The sequence below is a fragment of the Falco biarmicus genome, chromosome 3, assembly GCF_023638135.1.
Source record: "Falco biarmicus isolate bFalBia1 chromosome 3, bFalBia1.pri, whole genome shotgun sequence".
Lineage (NCBI taxonomy): Eukaryota > Metazoa > Chordata > Aves > Falconiformes > Falconidae > Falco > Falco biarmicus.
The window spans coordinates 1983522-2002245 of record NC_079290.1 but is presented as its reverse complement, the minus strand read 5'-3'; the positions used below and the strand labels follow the sequence as shown (position 1 = coordinate 2002245).

The 18724-nt window shown below is 37.7% G+C and overlaps 1 protein-coding gene across 4 annotated transcripts in view; it reads left to right on the top strand.

Annotated features, from left to right (window-relative positions):
* The window catches only part of ZFAT (zinc finger and AT-hook domain containing), a 145130-nt gene that overhangs the window by 50087 nt on the left and 76319 nt on the right, over positions 1–18724 (top strand). For all 4 annotated transcript variants that reach the window (XM_056330205.1, XM_056330203.1, XM_056330201.1 and 1 more), the window contains exon 2: positions 12414–12584. In XM_056330205.1, coding sequence (XP_056186180.1) covers positions 12431–12584 — 154 coding nt within the window. In that variant the 5' untranslated portion in view covers positions 12414–12430. The remainder of the gene's footprint in view (positions 1–12413; positions 12585–18724) is intronic.

Below are 18724 nucleotides of genomic sequence, written 5' to 3'. Positions count from 1 at the left end.
TGACAAAAGTCTTACTATAAGCACATCTATTTAGGCTTTTTTTTTTTTAAAGGATGGATAAACTACCTTGTTTATATGTTTGGTAAACTGGTTATTCTAAACTGCTGCAAATAGTTTAATTTCCTAGTTATCAGAACAATCTTTGTATTCCAGTTCTGAATTTTGTATATTCTAGCCAACATAAATGTGTCTAGGCACTCATCAACTTCTTTTGAAGAACTTTATGTAACTTTTTCCAGGAGCATTTGTAAAGCTGTTGTGTATAAAAGAAAAAAAAAACCCTTTTATTTGCCTTCATTAGTTAAACTTCAGTCCTTTTCGAATTTTTTTTTTACAAATCTAGTAACAGACTAATTAAATACAGTATGTTTTGTTATCTGAGGTGAGGGTGTGAAGACAGCTTCAGGCAAAGAAGAGAGATAAGAGCCTTGAGCCCTTTTCCTGTTGGGGTGGCTGTTTCATCATGTGGCATGAGGCAGGTTCTGGTCTCTGGTGGTATCTTAGACTAAGTCTGAAACCACTTGCTGTAACCTGGATGCTTAGTCTTCCGATAACTCAAGTTAATCTTCTAAAATTGATCTACTGAAAAGTGGAACTCTAGTCTTACTAAGTCTGTTTCTTTACCTTTGTATTGGAGAAAATGATGTCTCTATGTCAAATATTTGGAGATTTTCAGAGGTACTGTGTTATACTGGTGAAATACTACAGTATATGAATGCTAGAGTAACTGAGCTATGTTAAAGTCTACATTGTGTGTTGGTCACACTGCAACTTAAAAAAAAATCTAAGAAAGTATCAATAATCTGGATCTTAATTTTGTGGCACGCCTGACACGTACCTCTCAAAAGTGACTCATGATGCCTGTCTGTATAGAGAAGCGTAAGAACCGGGCAAGCACACAGTGATACTTGTCCAGAATACTCTCTCCTTCTACAGGCTGGCTGAGCCACCACTAGCATCTTTCCACTTACTAGTTCTTGAAGGACTTTCCTTCTAAGAATTTTTAACACCAAGCAAACATGTACCCACCCTAACAGTTACATGCAGAACTGCCTCCTTTCATACTCTCTGCTCCTCCCAGTGCAGCAGCAGGGAGAGATGAGCTAAAAGAGCAGACAGTAGTTTCAGAGGGATCATTTGCTGATTATTGCCTCCACGACACACATGATGTTGTAGTTCCTCATTTTATGCTTTGCCTTTTCTTCATGTCTCAGTTCCATCCTTTCCAGGCAGAAAAATTCTAATTTATTTAGCTGCTTGCTTGTTGTTCTTATTTCTGTACTTTAAAATATTATTATTATTATTGTTGTTGTTGTTACATTTTTTATTTTTTCATATTAGAGGAACAGTATCCAAAGACATAAGCCCGGTATGGACTTTTGCAGCAGTAATCTTCTTTTCTGTATAGGTCTATGTGTTATAGGACCATCAGTTTTATAGGATTGTCTATTATAACTGTAAGGTTTTGAGTAGCGCAGTTCTTAGCTTCATTTTGAGGCTGTCTTTAAAATGTTTGCCATAATTGAGAGATCTCTCCTAGAAAACCCCTCCAAACCCCTATAGAACAACAGCAAATGGAAAAGTTTGTTTTGCTATGGTCTCACTTTCTTTGAAGGGTCCTTTCACACACAGGTTACTTTTTACAACACAGGCTCTCAGGCAGGCTTGTTACTGTTGAGGTGTTTTAAAAAAAATTGCTGCATTCTGCTTTTTATTTTTCAAGTTGATAAAATTATCCTTACTGACCTGCCTTACTGCATTAAATTTAATGCAATTTACAATCTTTTTTTGTTTTCCTGGTTTGGCAAAAGTTTGACTTATATAAAGATGCTTTCTTCTACTAAAGCTTCCTTACACTGCTATTTAGCTGTACTTGAATATGATGCTTTTAAATAGTCTTCATGCTGCTTTCAAGGATTTAACTCTTCGTGGAACCTTTTTAGACCTTTTTGTGCTTTTTGTTTTAAGATGCTTTTTATCTTCATATAGTTCACATTGTTGAAGTTAAACACAAACATTTGGCTGTTTATCACTCTTTTAAAGGATTGTTGAGTACATTAATCATGGTTACGTCTCACTTAAGGGCACATTGAATGGGGTTCTGTTTTTTACTTCTGATAAAGTCAAGAACTGTTTCTCATCATGTGGTTTCCCGACTGCTTGGTGCATGAAGCAGTCATTAATGGTGTCTAAACATTTAATTTTGGCATCCTGTCCCATCCTGGCATTCAACCAATCTGCATAAGGGTAATTGAAGCCTACAATATATTGTTGTTTCTGGTTTTGTAATCTCTTTTATCCCCTTCAATGTGTCACAGTCATTCTTACCATTGTGGTCGGACTGTTGCTTATGTGTCCTAATGCTGTGCTTTTCTCTACAATGTGAGTATTTCATTCCGCAGGGATTCTGTTACTTGTTAAAATAGACTGTTAATCAGATTTGGCCCTAAGCAGCTTCTAACAGATGGCATTGCTTCACAAACAATACAGCCTACTTTCTGTCCTCAGTATTTTCAGGTCGTAGTGTCCCACTGGCATTACAGCAATATTTTCTAGAAACTTGTTTGAATGCGTGTCTGTCAATAATCCTTGTCTACAGCTAGCCATTCTGATTTTGGCACCTTGTTAGGATTTTTGCATTATTGTAGTAGTAAGTAGATTTAGCTTTTTAAAAGCAACTACAAAGAAATGGAAAACAAACTGAATGATTTGTTTCGACTGTTTTTTGTTGTTTCCGGTTAAGTTTTAACTTCTATGTCATCTTTCATGTGAAAATAAGCTTCATGATCTTACCGCTGAAAGGTGAATCAACTTCATCTTTGTGGCCTTTTGCACTTGTCATCTACCCATCAGTGTTTAATTGAAAAATGTCTTCATAATCTTTTACATTTTGGGTTGGATGAAGAAGCTCGGTGCTCCTCTATATTTTTTCTCAAGTCGTAACGTGCCATTAGGTATATACAACAGCAGGTATATACAGTGCTCACAACAGCACTGTCATGCATGAAATGCAGTTTATTTCTTAATCGGAGACATTTACAGACTTAAGTGAAATTTAGTCTTATATACTGTGTACCTCCCTGTAATATCTGAGAGCGTCTATAGATGTAGTTTACCTTGTAAACTAAACTTGTGGCCTTGTTAGAAAAAATGTTGAATGTACATGATTAGGTTTTTCATAAAACTGGATTAAGCTGTATTGATTTTAGTATCATCGTTCAGTTTTTGCAGGAATGCATCCTATATCAACATTACCATAACTTACTTTCTTAATGTTAAAATAAAAAAAAAGCTGTTTGTGGCATTTAACTGATGATAATTAAATTGTCCTGATTTTATTTAGCACCTAAAAGTGAGAAAAGACAATGTCAAGCACTCCTTTTCTTTGATTGAATGTGTTCTGTATTGCGGGTTTTGTCTCAGTAGTCCTCCTATGCTGGTGAATTAAAAAAGTAGTTGCTTACTGTTCAGAATAGTTCAAATTCAGATAAAGAAAGCCCTAAAACAGTGTTCTCTTGTCTCTCACCTGTTGCTTTTAGTACAGTTAATTTGTTAGTTTTGAACATGGCATTCTTGCAGTAGCAAATAGTGGCACGTTTTATATACTTTTTTCCTTAATGCTTACTGAGGATAATACTTTTGATTTGGAGATATGCCATAACCCTGCATATTAATTTTATTTATGAACCACAGTAGAGAAAGTGGCAGGAAACAAGTATTGGTTTACTTATATTTTTTTACTCTATCAAACACAAGAGAAATAAAATTAGTTTATACCAATGTCTTTATTAAAATGATAACTAAAATATTTAAGGTCAAGGAAGAGGTTTAGGGAATAAATCTGGCTAAATACAGCCTTCTGAGATTGAAGTGTATGTTACCAAAACTTACATTCATTTGGTGATCCTTTTTTGTAACATAGAAAATGCAGCTGACAGTTACTTAAATTTTACTGAAATTATTAAATAGTATTCATTACTTGAAGGTATTGAAAACATGTTATCTTACGTTTCACAGTATTTTGAAAAATATTTTGATTTCTTTTTTAAATAAAGTTTAGTTTAAGTAAAAAAAGAACAACAAAAAAAATGTCCCTCCAGTGAATCAATAAAAATCAGAGCTGCATTATAACATGTTTTTGAAAATTTCACATATTTGAAATAGCATTAAAATGAAAAAATCTCTTAACACGCACAAAGGAATAAGATCTGATGTCTAAGAATAATGCTTTTAATGTATTTGAGATTAGTATAGGATATCGTATGTGTACAATATGTACTGTGTCTGCCTATTCTTTTATGTTCAGTTCAAACCATTTTTTTGCTGAGAAATAATGTTGCTTGTATTAAACACAAATCGTTGGCTTTTTACCTCTTGCTTTCATATTATTTCACAATTTCCATACTGTTACCTAAAGAAGCTATAAAGGAAAAGCGCTGTTAATTGTTTTAAACACTTGAATATCTTACATGCTCAGCATTTGTGTATGAAGCATTCTTTAATAAAAACAAAAGTTGTATTGGAAGAATTGTGGCCACTTCTTATGGCACTTGAGGTTTGAACAGAAACCCTGGTGTTTTCTCAGTTATTCTCATACCTGCATGTGCAGGACAGCCAGGGTTTCAGGCCCAGCCAGCGTGAGTTTATGAAAGGTTTCATAAACTTTCATAAACCTTCTTGACAAACCTGATCTCCTCCTATGACAAGGTGACCCACTTCCTGGATGAGGGAAAGGCTGTGGATGTTGCCGACCTGGACCTCAGTAAAGCCTTTGACACCATCTCCCACAGCATCTCCTGGAGACACTGGCAGCTCATGGCTCGGATGGGTGTGCTCTGTGCTGGGTTAAAACCTGGCTGGATGGCCGAGCCCAAAGAGGGGTGGTGGATGGAGTTACATCCAGCTGGTGGCCGGTCACAAGTGGTGTGCCCCAGGGCTCAGTACTGGGGCCAGTCCTGTTTGTCTGATCAATGATCTGGATGACGGGAGTGAGTGCACCCTTATAAGTCCGGAGATGGCACCAAGTTGTGTGGGAGTGTTGATCTGCTTGAGGGTAGGAAGGCTCTGCAGAGGGATCTGGACAGGCTGGACTGATGGGCCAAGGCCAGTTGTATGAGGTTCAACAAGGCTCAGTGCCGGGTCCTGCACTTGGGTCACACCAACCCCACACAGCGCTGCAGGCTTGGGGCAGAGTGGCTGGAAAGCTGCCTGAGGGGAAAGGAACTTGGGGGTATTGGCTGACATCTGGCTGAACATGAGCCAGCAGTGTGCCCAGGTGGCCAAGGAGGCCAATGGCATCCTGGCCTGTATCAGAGACAGTGTGGCCGGCAGGACTGGGGCAGTAAATGTCCCCCTGTACTTGGCACTGGTGAGGCCACACCTCGAATCCTGTGTTCACATTCAGTTTTGGGCTCCTTACTTCAAGAAGGACATACAGATGCTGGAGCATGTGCAAGAAAAGGTCGATGGAGCTGGTGCAGGGTCTGGAGCACAAGTCTCCTGAGGAGAAGCTGAGGGAACTGGGGTTGTTCAGCCTGGAGAAAAGGAGGCTCAGGAGGGACCTTATTGTTCCTTACAGCTACCTGACAGGGGGCTGTAGGCAGGTGGGGTTCGGTCTCTTCTCCCAGGTAACAGCCAACGGGACAAGAGAAAATGGACCCAAGTTGCCCCAGGGGAGGTTTAGACACATAGTGGTCCCATCCCAGTGGCTGGAGGTAGAGATGGTGAATGGGGGTTGTGGTCAGCTCGTAACACTTTGACTCTGCTGCTCCTTCCGTCTCACGCTCTTCCCCTACTCCAGCATGGGGTCCCTCCCATGGGAGACAGTTCTTCACAAACTGTTCCAGTGGGTCCTTTCCACAGGGTATGGTCTTTCATGAATGGGCTGCTCCACAGCGTGGGTCCCCCATGGGGCCACAGGTCCTGCCAGAAAACCTGTTCGCGTGCCTCCCCTCCATGGACCATGGCTCCTGCCAGGAGCCTGCTCCTGCGTGGGTTCCTCTCTGCATGTTGCAGCTTCCCTCAGGGCACATCCACTTACTCCAGTGTGGGGCCCTCCTTGGGCTGCAGGTGGGGATCTGCTCCACCATAGACCTCCATGGGCTGCAGGGGGACAACCTGCCTCACCATGGGCTTCACCATGGGCTGCCGGAGAATCTCTGCTCCAGTACCTGGAACAGCTCCTGCCCCTCTTTCTTCTCAGGTCTTGGTTCTGCAGGGCTGTTCCTCTCATGTTTTTCTCACTCCTCTCTCCCATCTGTTGTGCAATGGGTTTTTACCCTTTCTTAAATACGTTATCCCAGAGGCACTATCAATGCCACTGATGGACTCAGGCTTGGGCAATAATGGCTCTGTTGGAGCTGGCTCTGTCTGACATGGGGGCAGCTCCTGGTGTCTTCTCACAAAAGCCAGCCCTGCAGCCTCCCCTCTGCTACCAAAACCTTGCCATGTAAACCAAGTACGCATAGTCCCACAGATGCTCCTCAACTACCCCAAATCTTCTTGTTTCTCTTTTTTTACCAGTTACAAAGTCCAGGTAGCCTTCTCCAAAGCTGTGCCTGCAGTTTCTTGGTGTCCCATCAGTTAGTAACTTGAGGGTTCTGTTCCTTGGCATAGTCTGTTATCTCATCTGCCAGGTTTGTGTGTCAGTGTATTCTTGTTCATCGTTTATCCCATTAACTTATTGTACTCTTTCGCATTGAAAAGTTCCTTGATTAGATAGTCTTAATGATGCAGAGTGGCACCTTCAGCATACCCTTACAAATGATAAAAAAAAGACTGAAGCCTTTTTTTTAAGAAGTTGATGTTTCTTATCTCATTCTTGGCTCACTACATCCAGTTTCCTGGCTGTACCGTTGGATGCATAACAGAAGAAGGACATTCGTCCATTTATTTTTAAGGGCTTTCACCTAATAATAGAATTTACGACAGGCGTTGCATGCTATGACATGACTTACTACAGAGTTGGAAAATCTGAGTGGTGAAGAGTAAGCGGTCCTGTGGACCTGCACATCAGGTGAAGTGACTGAGTGTCAGGGCCGCCTGTGCTCCCTGCTGCACTGCCCCATTAGCTCTTACTGAGCTGCCTGTGGACTGGAGCGGGGAGTTAAGTGACCCACAACAAATTGGAAATGCAGCCAGACACTGGAGAAGGAGCCAGTGTCATGGAAGTAGGAGAAGGAGAATAGACCCAATGATGTGACTCTGAGCTGAAGACGTGTTTATGTTTCTAATAATTCCAGCCGGTTCCATAAAGAAACTTAATACCACCATAAGTCCTTTCTTTGTAAACCATGATGTGCTTGTAGATGAAGATAGAAGCAAAGGAAGTTCAGGATCGACCATGTGAGGAACCACATCAGTGGTTAAGTACCTGGAGATCCTCTTGCTGATTTGCTGGTGTAGAAAATGGCAAAGCAGTAGTTTAAATTGTTTCATTACCAGAAGAAGGACCGTTGGAGTAGGTACCTGGTTTTCTCTGTGGTGTAACTGGGTGTTAACCCTGGAAATAAAGATACAGTTTCTTATTTAACCTGGCTTAAGAATACCTGAATCTTCTGGCAGGATTCAGTGAGGCAGATGTCTAGTAGCTGTACAGTATAATATGCCCAATGAAGACTGTGATAGCTTAGATCTGACCTGTCTACCTCTTGTGAAACCTGGAAGCTATGTTTACCTTGAAGATTTTAAGCTAAGAATGGGTACTGTTGGATTCCAACCAGGCCTCAGCAGAGAGGGGCAAAGTTCTTGTAGCTGCAAGAAGAAAGGAGGTTGGAAGCAGAAGTACAAGTTAACATGAGTAGTTACATTGAAAGCTTGGAAGTGGGTAGTAAGGAACAAGAAGACAGAAAAAAAGTCTCTTAGAGAGCATGGCCTAAGAGATACAAGAGGCAGAAGGGGGAAGGTTAAAAACGCATGATAGGAAGTGGGGGAGGGGTAAACTGGAAACATATAACTTGAGAGATAAAGGAGTTATTAAACTGAGAATAAAGATAGTATCCGGTATGCTGAAGATGGAAGTCTTTTAGATTTAATACACTTTATTTTTTTCACTTTCACCATCAGCATTACTAATGGTCTCTAATACAATCACAAATACCTAATTGTCATTAAAAAAAAAAAAAGAAAAAACCCAACAGTGTTCTAGTCTAAGAATGATGTATAAGATTTTTAATTGGAGAAAGTTCTTGTTGAAGGATTTGATGGTGATGAGGCAGCAAGGTCTGTTTCAGCTCTGTTGTAAGTTTAGAAGGAAATAAGTAGTTACTCATACACTGAACTTTATTGCTGTGTATTTTAGGAAGGCTGACCAGGTGCATAAGCATGTGTACGATCACCTTTGTTATTCCACTGGCCAATAGATATCTGGTGTGGGTGTTTTTTTTTTATTTTTGTATTTAACTACAGAGTTCTAGTTCCTTTTAACAGTTGCAGAACTTCTAAAGCTGTTACAGAAGTTTGTGGTCTGCATTGGAGAGAGTGATAGAAACACTTTGGATACATTAGAATGATTTATGGCATATGAATACAGATTTGTTCCCTTGTGCTGCATTTCTTGTGAACATCCTTATTTAAAAATAAGCTGTACCTAACCCCAGCCTACTTTTTATGCAAAATGAAAGTTTGTGATTAGTTAAAATGAACTCTGGACTAGGTTTTGTCATACAATGTTCAAAAGAATATATGACAATAATATATTAGCTGAATCCCTTAAATACTGTTCATTTCGGTGATTTTTCTAAGATAAGGGCTTCTTTCTCCCCCTTCTTTCCTCCTCACTCCAACTTTAAAGCAAAACAGCACAGATACTGTTTTATGCTTTGTGAAGGGGATTGGGAATAAGGGAACCTGTTTCCTAGTCTGCAACTTGCTATTTTTTAAGTAAGGCATTTGTTAATTTTCTTTTACTATATACATGCTCAGTGTAAAGAAAAAAAATACTAATTATGAAATATGTTGAGGTCTGTGGAAGAATTAAAAAAAAAAAAGGCTTCACTTACAGCTTAATTTTCCACTTTTCCATTTAAGAGGAAAGTAACTGGTATTACTTATTTCAGTGTACACTTAGTGCAGTTTGTATGGGCAAAACTGAAGATAATGAATTAACACAAAGCACGTTTAGTGAACGGAATGTTCCAAAATGGTTTTGGCTGAAATTCCTGTTGTTTGTTTACCTGCATACTTGATTACTGTTCCTTTCTTTCTCTGCATATTTAATTGCTGTCTAATTAATTGCTCTGTTGATTTCCTACATAATTAATTATTCACTAATTAATCATTGATTCCCTGCATAGCTAATTAACTTATTGCTTATTTGATTTTTACAGTTAATTGACTATAATTCATTGCTCTATTGCTACACCACCTAATTAGCAACTGGTTAATCAATTACTGTTTGCTTACTCCTCATCTAGTTGTTTAGGCATGTGATCAGCACGGTTTATCCTCTTGCTACCTGACCTCCTTTTCCAGTCATGCTTCCTAGAATAAAAATAATTTCTTTAATCAGTTTTGTTTCTGTCTCACCTCTGAGCAAAGCACATGCATCTTCTGCACAGTCTCCTGATGCTTTCTGCACCTTTTCTGACAGTCGTACTGTTCTCTGCCAGCTGGTCTGCTCACTTCTGGGTTTGTTCCAGCTTTACTTCTGTTTGAAGCCTTGTGTAATCAGGCACTTTAAACAACCACAGAGACTTTTGGGGATTCTTCTTGCTCTTGTGCCCATCTCCAAGGCATTACTGGAAGGAGTGAGAGATAAAATAGTGTGTGAGTTCTGGTTACAGCTGTTGAAGGAGGAGACACAAAGCAGTGAACCTGAAGGAAAAATGACTAGCAGGCCAGGAAGCAGGAACGGAGGCAATGAAAACCTCAAAACAGAAATGTCAGCTAAATCATAGAATTTCAGTGTTAGTTAAACCTTTAGGTAAATACTCATAGGGTTTGTAGTGCGCATCTTAAATATACATTTACATTTACAGTTGTCATCCACTGGGTCAATAACAGGCTTCATTCGCTTTTTTTTTTTTTTTTTTTTGGTTATGAAAGAGTAATGCTCACTAGAGCAGAACTAGTTCAAAGAAACTGATCCAAAAGAACATTTCCATTATAAACATACTGCAACCAAAATAGAAATGTGTGTGTGCCCAAGACAGCAAAACACCTGAGAAGAAGTCCTACCAAGATTCTAAGAACACACTGAGCATATTATACATTTTATATAGGTGCTTGTGTGTGAAATGTAGAGTATATTTCAAACAACAGGAACTGTATTTGTTTTTCAGAGATGTTTTAAAAGAGATAAAGGCATACGCTGCCATTTAGTTTTGAGATAGTTGTATTATTTCTGAAGATGAGGATGCTTTTGTTATAGTTTCAGGTGCAAATAACTAAAAGAGAGCCAGCTCTGCTGTTCTTAACATTCAGAGCACCTTAAAGATGGATTTTTCTTGAGTGGGTTTAACTGTATGATTAGTGTCATGAAGGGAGGGGAATGTTGTTGAGTAGGGGTAGTGGTCTTTGCTTGGGATGGTTTTGAAAACGGGTTCCAAAATACAGCTTCTCTATTCTCTTTCTCCCAGATTCATCCCAAAGTTCACAAAATATCACTTTATTTCTGTACTTATCTGGTAATCTGTGTTTTGATTTGTACCTCAAATAGCTTTAGTTGTTCCAGTTTGATTTCAGTGAGTGTATGTCCTATAATTTTCTTCAGGCAGGCAGAGGGAGAGAGGCAATCTAAACCGATCTCTGGGCCAGGAGTTTATATGGGTATCTGAAGAACAAGCGTGCTGTTCAAATTGGTTCCTGGTTGCTGTTAGGTTTCGTTGGACACTGAAGGGAGCAGTGACTGCTGAAAAATCAAACCATTAAAGCAAATGAAGGCACTTTTAGAAAGCAAACAAAGTCCTCTGAACTAACTCTCTGCTAGAAGCTCATGAGGTGTTTTTTTTAGCTGGGTTTTTCTGAATTATTATGTTTGTATTAACCCTTCTTCATTATTATTTACTCTCCTGTGGCTTTGCTTTCACATCACACCTCTAGTACATGTAAATTTAAAAAGCCAAAACAAAACATGAAGTTTTGTCTAAAAGGTTCTGTAAAATTTCTGTTTAAAACATTGACCAAGGAAAATTTTACTGAAATTCTTCCTTGCTGCTGCTTTGAAGGTTTTTAATTTGTTGGGAGTTTTTTTGAACCAACAGGCATTTTTCCTAGAACTTGTATGTCAAAGCATATGAAATGCTAGATGTTTTTGATAATGTTGGATGTCAATATTTCCTCTGAGACCAATATGATGTGTTTTGTTTTGACAGCAAAACTTTTTCCCCTCCTTAAATTCTCCTCCTATCCCTGCTCATTTTTCTCCATGTAGATGGGTCAAGCTGAGGCCTGATTTTTTTTTTTAAATATTGAGATAAAAGAAGAAAAAGCTTTGTGTTTGTACAGCTCTGAAGTGAATGGCCAGAAGGAGAAAGGCAGATGATGTGACTGCATAGCTGGGGTTGTCATGTGATGCAGTATTTTTCGGTTTACAGCACTACAGATATTTTGACCTTCCTCCACACTCTTTTCATTAGTGGCAGAGCCGCATCTAAGGATAATGAGCCCTGAAACCATGCACTTAACATTTTAAACTCACAGTGTATGCTCATGGTAATGTGCTACAGCAAAAATGACACAATAAAGCATACTTTTTTTATAAATAAATTTTATAAATTTTATAAAATGTATTTATTTTCTGACAAGTGTTACAATAATGAAGGAAAAGTTTCTTTTTCTCTTTTATGGTATTTTATTTTTCCTTCATTCTGTTGTTTCCAGCACTACACAAATAATCAGACAATTAGACTTGCTTAGGTGAGTTTAAGTAGGAAGGTTAAGTACCTGTAGGAAAAAACAGTGGGGTCCATGAACATAAATTAGGATTTGGAGCCCAGCTGTATTTCAGAGCTGCTTTGTAAAGAATAAAATGTTTTGCATTTATACCGATAAGATACACAACAAACCCAGACAGTGACTTATGTCTTACATAATTTTACCATATATTTGAAAAAATATGAAATTGTAACATGTCTGATGCTGGAAGGGGAAAAAAGGTCTTAATCTATCCAGTTTCCTTTTGGGTCTTGTTAGGAAATTTTTAAGATTTGAGCTAGAAGAAATTTTTTGCCCTGTGAGGATATGGGTAGGAGTTTTAACAGTTTCGTTAATTAATGCATTTTGGGATTTATTATGAATGTCTTCATTTAATGGTGTAATATTCTTTGTTTCAGCTCATCACTCTCTGCTAAGTGTATTAAGTTAGCTGATAGTTACTGTGTTAGCTGAACCAAAATCTCAGGAACTAGCGGTCATATAAAAAACCAACTTCAATTTGGAAATATTAACTCCTCATTTTTAAACTTATTTTTCAGGGATCAGTTCCATCTTCATGTGTAAGCTTTGTAACTTATTTTCACCAAATCAAGCCGAGCTATTGTCTCATGTCTCTGAGAAGCATACAGAAGAAGGGACCAGTGTGGATGACATCATTATTCCGCTCCAACCTCTAACAGTACCCACAAACATAAACAAAGATGGAGAAGGTAAATTCATATATTGAATGGAATGTAATTTTCAAAGTTGTTTAGTGTTTTAATGAAACAAACCTGTGGTATGGTGATTCTGCAGTGTGTATAGAACAATTTTGTTTGTATGAAGTTCGCTGTACAACTGCCACACTGAATTTCATTCAGTGCAGAATAGATTGGAGGACAGACGTGGATAAACTCAGCATGTGACAGGGGGTGATGACATTGGTCCATTAATTTTAAATGTCAAGTATAGCAAAGTCTTCTTCTTCCAGCTTTAATTTGAGCAGTGTAGCAGCAGTGTGAAGATTGTGGAAAGCAACCAGGACACCATGGATGAGGATGCGTCTTGAGTCTTAGGAATGGTGGTGTGCTTTTTGAATTGTCTAACTTGTTTGTCGTGATGTGGATAATATTAGTAGTTCTAATCCAAAAAGGAAGTGCACGATTCATAATTTAGAACTGCGCTTTGATATTGGCACTGGTAAATAAAGTACTCTTGTAGTCAGAGGTCGAATTAATTACATAGAACAGTTTTACTCTGTAGTGGAAGAAGCTACATTAATTCTAATTTTAAATTATTATAATTGCAATCCCTTGTAATATTAGCAGTGGGTTGAAAATAATTTAGACTTCATAATTATATCTTCTTTTAGACCCTTACTGAGCAGTGGATTTATATTGTTGGCAAACTCTTCCTTAAAACAGCTACTAGGATTTTCCAGTTGTTATGGTTTCTGGATTTTTAAAACTATGTGCTTATGAATAAAAAATACTCTAATATCATACTTAAAATATTTTTTATCATTAACATATGCATGTGATATTTCTTCATTTGTTTACCAGCAGTAATTTGGTAGTTATGTTAACTTAATCAACATAAGAAGACGTTTCTAATAATGGCCGTATAGTATTCAGCTATAGCTGCTATCTCTTCAGACAGTTGCTGTGGAAAAATTGCACCAGATTATTATTTCACACAATGCCTAAAATTAACAGCTCATCAGAAGAAGATGAATAAATGCCAGATCTACATCAAGTTTCAAAATGCCCTTGGATTTTTATTTTAATTGTACAAAATGAATATTCTTAAGCATGCAGAATACATCTTCCTGTCTTAACTCTTGGTTTCCTGTTATCCCTTCACTAAACTGTATTTCTGAGTACAGTGAGAGTAGTACTTCGTAGCATGTCCTTATCCTTCTAGTAAAAAGGCTCTTCTGTAAACTTTTTGCATTTGTGTCAGGGACTATCTGCACTTTCTGTATTGTTTGTTGTGAAGCATATATTGAACGTTTATGAAAATAGTATGTAATTACTGTTATGATCTGAAGCAACAGAAATCAGACATATGCATCTTTTAAGAAAATAACTTTGCAAATCTAATGTAAAGTATATCATTAATATATTAAATGACATATTCATAAGTTACGTTTTTCATTATTCTTGGTGAATACTTTTCATCTTCTGATATGATCATATGGTGCCACCTTTTTCAGAGTACGTAGCCCAACTCTTTGCCATCTGCTGACAGTCAGAATGTCAAGGTAAATTACTGCCACATAGATTTCAACTCGTATTCTAGACATAGTTTAATATTTTTTGTTTCCCATCACACAGATTGATCGGAGAAGAGGGTTGTCTGTTTTGAAGTCCTATTCAATTATTTGCTGTGTTCTGTTTAAAAAAATAAGGTATTTCACAGCTGAATATAGGAATTTGGAGAGTTCTTTCAAGGCTTCAGTTTTTCCCCTCCTGTTATGGAGTCTGCAGCTGATGAAACTTTAGAAGTTTATAATATACAATTTTTTCTCAGTGGACCCTTTGCAGTAATTCAGTATTGTCACTAAAAGAAGTGGTTGATGAATGACAGTCTTAGAAATCACAGCTTCCTTTTAGTATTCATTGACTGACAGATGAACATCTCTTTGTCCTTTGAAAGCACAGTGCCCCTTCCAAGTATTGGTAAACACTGTAGCTACTCCAGAGCTGGTATAGACAACTGAATGCCGAGTTGTTAATGGAGCTCTTTGTTCTGCCTGAGTAATAAATTAATGATTTTATAAGTACTGTGAACAAGCAAAGAGCTAGGCAAGTAATATGCGTTTATTACTCTAATGTTATTTTATTGGCAGTGCTCTCTGCTGAATTTTTTTTAGTCATGCCACTTTCCCGTAGTTAGGTCATGAGCGATTTAGAATTGATTTGTCTTTATCATTTTGGTAGGGTGATGTTAGAAATTTTTTATCAAGTGGAACCAAGGGTACCAGGCAGATGTTGCTGTTACACAAATTATGTGTAGGTCACATTTTGTCCAGTGCTAAAGTGTGACATCTTTGTTTGGGAAATGATAGGTATTTACTGATTAACTGTAGTCACTCCACTGTCACATAGGGTTTCCTTTCATAACTTTTCACACTGATTTCCATCTCCTTCAAAGTGCTTGTCAAAACTCTACTTTTTTCTGCTTCTAATTAGTCAGATTGGAAATGATTTGAGGGACAGCATCAATGGCTCTAGCTTCATCTATTCATAATACTGTTCCCTGATGGATCGTTCTTTGTTTTAGGCTGTGTATGCATTACAGGATACATGCTCTATTGATTCTAAAACCTTGAAGAGTTACAGTCTGAGTATCATAATTTTTTTCCAAGATGTTTAATTAATTAAGGTCACTTTAAAACTGTGGTACATGCATCAGCCTTATCCTTAACTTGAACATAGGATGCAACTAGAGCATGCATTCATGCTTGCAGGGTAAGAGGTGTTCCTAGGTGCCATGATATATACATGTAACAGTAACAAAATAAAGCTGCGGATGAGATTTATTTGCATGTATTTGTATGACACCTTGTGTAAAAGATTCTGAATACAGCCATATACCGTTGTAATTGATGAAATAAAAATCTTAAGCTTTTTATACTGACTTTTGAGGAAGAGTTCAGGTTGCATAATGCATTTAGCTGTTAAAATTTGGCCAAGATGTTCAAGTAGAACACCTGCACAAGTGTTTTGTGATTTCTGACAAACTTTGTTTGAACCACGCTACAGCTGGCAGTGTGATGACTGTTGAGTGACTCACTTAAACAGGTTAGGGGGAAAAGGGCTGTTTAATAGTCTTTTATCTCCTACTCTTCCAGAGTCAGAGATATTTGCCCCCTGACATCATTAAAATGGCTACTGAAGATGTTTTATACATGTGTAACTTCAGTTATATATGTGATTGAGTTAAGGCTGAGGGGTAGAAGACCAGGGCAGAAACCGTGTATAGTCTTAACCATTTATTGCATTTCCCCATACATAATAAAGTGAATTTGGAAAATCCTACCCTTTAAGGGTGCTTTCCTTTAGTAGATCAGTTTTGGTAAAACTTGGTTTTGAGGCAAAGACTGTACTGATGATCATTAAGCCCAGGGGAATCCACCGTGCCGATGTGCCAGGATCTACATGGTCTACAGTCTAATCTATGAAGAGTTAAGAATACTCAACAGTGAAGTAACTGTTACTTTAATTTTGTTTTCTTTCATTCAACTTAGTTTACTGTAAAAATAAACTTTAAAAAATGTTGTCTAGGCCCTAGTGCTCTGGAGGGCTGGTTGTGGACCTCTATTTTCACATAGCATGCTCCCAGACAAGTAATTAATAGGAATGATCAGTAGAATCTGATTGAGATGTATGTGTGTGTGCGTGTGTGTGTATATATATATATATATATTGCTTAGCTAAACATCATGGGATTAATTAAATATAATTCTGCAGTATGGTAATGTGAAGACCTCATAAATGGAAATGTTCTGTGTTACTCATGTTCTGAATATTTTTGAGACAATTGTTATTAAATGGACTGATTTGGAGAAGCTTTTGTGAACAATTCCTATGAAGGAACAGTATAAAAATAGACATAGAGTTGATTTCATTATAATCTTTTTGAAGTGCCTTTTTTATGTCTTTGAGTGCCTAATTATATAGCACAGAATGTCTTCCCCGAATATTGCCATTGCTCATCCAGTGCTGGTCGATGTGAAGATTGGTTTCAGTGAGTCTGTGATGAGTTTAAAAGCCCCAGAAACAGCTAACTTGTTCTTAGGGGAACAGGATCTTGCATTTAGTATCTTTTTAATGACCAATTTAAAACTGCTACTCCTGACTAATCCTTGCGGTAAGTGTTGGGTGGGGTTTTTTATTTATTTATTTAATGTGCTACCTTTATTTTTAACAGTTAAGCGGATTCTTTTTTCTGGCAAGCAATGAAGTTTCTGATTTACTTGGTTATGGTCTAACAGAGGAATGGCAATGTACCACTGTTGGGTGACCGTGCCTTGGCAGTCTGAGGTGTGCTTTGAACTGTGATTGGTACAATGCAGCATGAATGGCTGGCTGTTGGCAAGCTAGGTGGAGAAAGACAGCTGGAATTTATGGTCATGTGCATCTGGCATTGCTAGCTTAAAGTAGCTTCAGATACATTTTGTCCTGGAGAGAGGAAAAGAAGGAGCAAGGAAATGAAACGACTGTCATAAGCCTCAGAAGTTTGTATCAGTTGCCCATACCCAGGCTTATGTCGCTGGTATGTTGCTACCCAGTGCTTGCCGCTTCTTAAATCTTTGAGAATTTAAACCCACTTCTTAAATCTTTCAAAACTGCTGCAAATTCTCCTACTGGTAGGCTCATTTACAAACATTTGTAAAATTTACACATTCTTTAGATGTTTGCCACACTATTAGTATTAGTACTACTAATTAGTAGCCACAGTGATAAGAACTTCAATTTTGTAGGCCACAGAAGAGAATCTACCACCAGACTTCTAAAGGAGCAGTTTTCACATTTCCACTTGTATACAAATTTCTGTTTCAATTTCTGTCTTAATGTGAAAGTGCTGTTCTTTTCATTATGTATACATTAAAACAGTCAAGAAGTAGTATATGTCTTTTACCTGATTCTACATAATTGCTTTTACTTGGGTAATCTGATGATCGCATTGTAAAAGAATGAAAAGAATATCATAGCAGAGAATATGGTGGTTGCATTCACTTTTTTGATCCTGGGATTACTTGATTACTTTATAGTAACCTGGATAATATCCACATCTGTATTCCTCATAGTGTGTTTGACACATTAGCAAACTCTGACCATTTTACAGGTTGACATGAAGATAAATGTTGTTTGTTTGCTTGTTTTAATTGCATGTTAATTTCTTTTAACTCAAGGCACCAAATATTGATTGCTGCAATTGATGGATATCAAAATAACATGAATGGTAGCAAAGAGCAGTTTTGAGAGCACTAAAATCACCCCTCTTTTTGGCTCATAATTGACAAAACTACCTTTACTGGAGTGCAGTAGCACAGAAATTCAGAACACTGCTGATGGAGGGCTGCAAAAACTTAAGTGAAAGGGTTGCTTTTTTCCTATTTATAATGAGGCTTTTAGTGTTCTTATTAAATTATATTTAAGCAGATAAGTATTCAGTTGCTCCTGTAACATGATAGAATGCTTTCTTTTTCACTTGATATTAATTACATGATTAACTTAAAGCTATGAGTCTCTGTATGTAGGGGGTTTTTTTGTCTAGTATACTTAAGGGAAATGTTGAACAGATTTTGAATAAGATGCTGTCACCACCTCCTGTTCTCTTCCATCATCTTCCCTTAAGATTCCTTGAGGTCATTAATTTTTCCATATGCTCTAAGTCAACCAATTTAGTAAGGTCTTTTGGCACATGTACTTGAAAATTTATTTGAGGTTTGGGATTTTTTTTATATTCTCTCCTTTCATGATTTTTCAGACTTTTACATTGTCAGTCTCAGTTTATCAGGCAGAAGGTAGACTATACTGATAAATACTTGATAAAAAGCTTCAGACAGCTCTTAATTTTTATTCTTGATATGCACTGGTTTTGGTGAAAGTTTCTGGAGCAGGAGCAGGAGAAATGTAAGTTGTTTCTCATAAGAGGCACAATTTATGTGTAGTACTGCCAGTCTGTTTTAGCTTGAGTAATCTCAAGATACTTTCAAGCCTGTGGAACTGCAACAGTTACTTAATTCTTTCTTATAACCCAGAAGACGTATTTCATAATTCTCCCATCTGTGCTGTGCAACTAAACCCCACCCCACGCCCCAAAACAAAGAAAACCCAAGCCAATAGTAAAAGCATGAAAT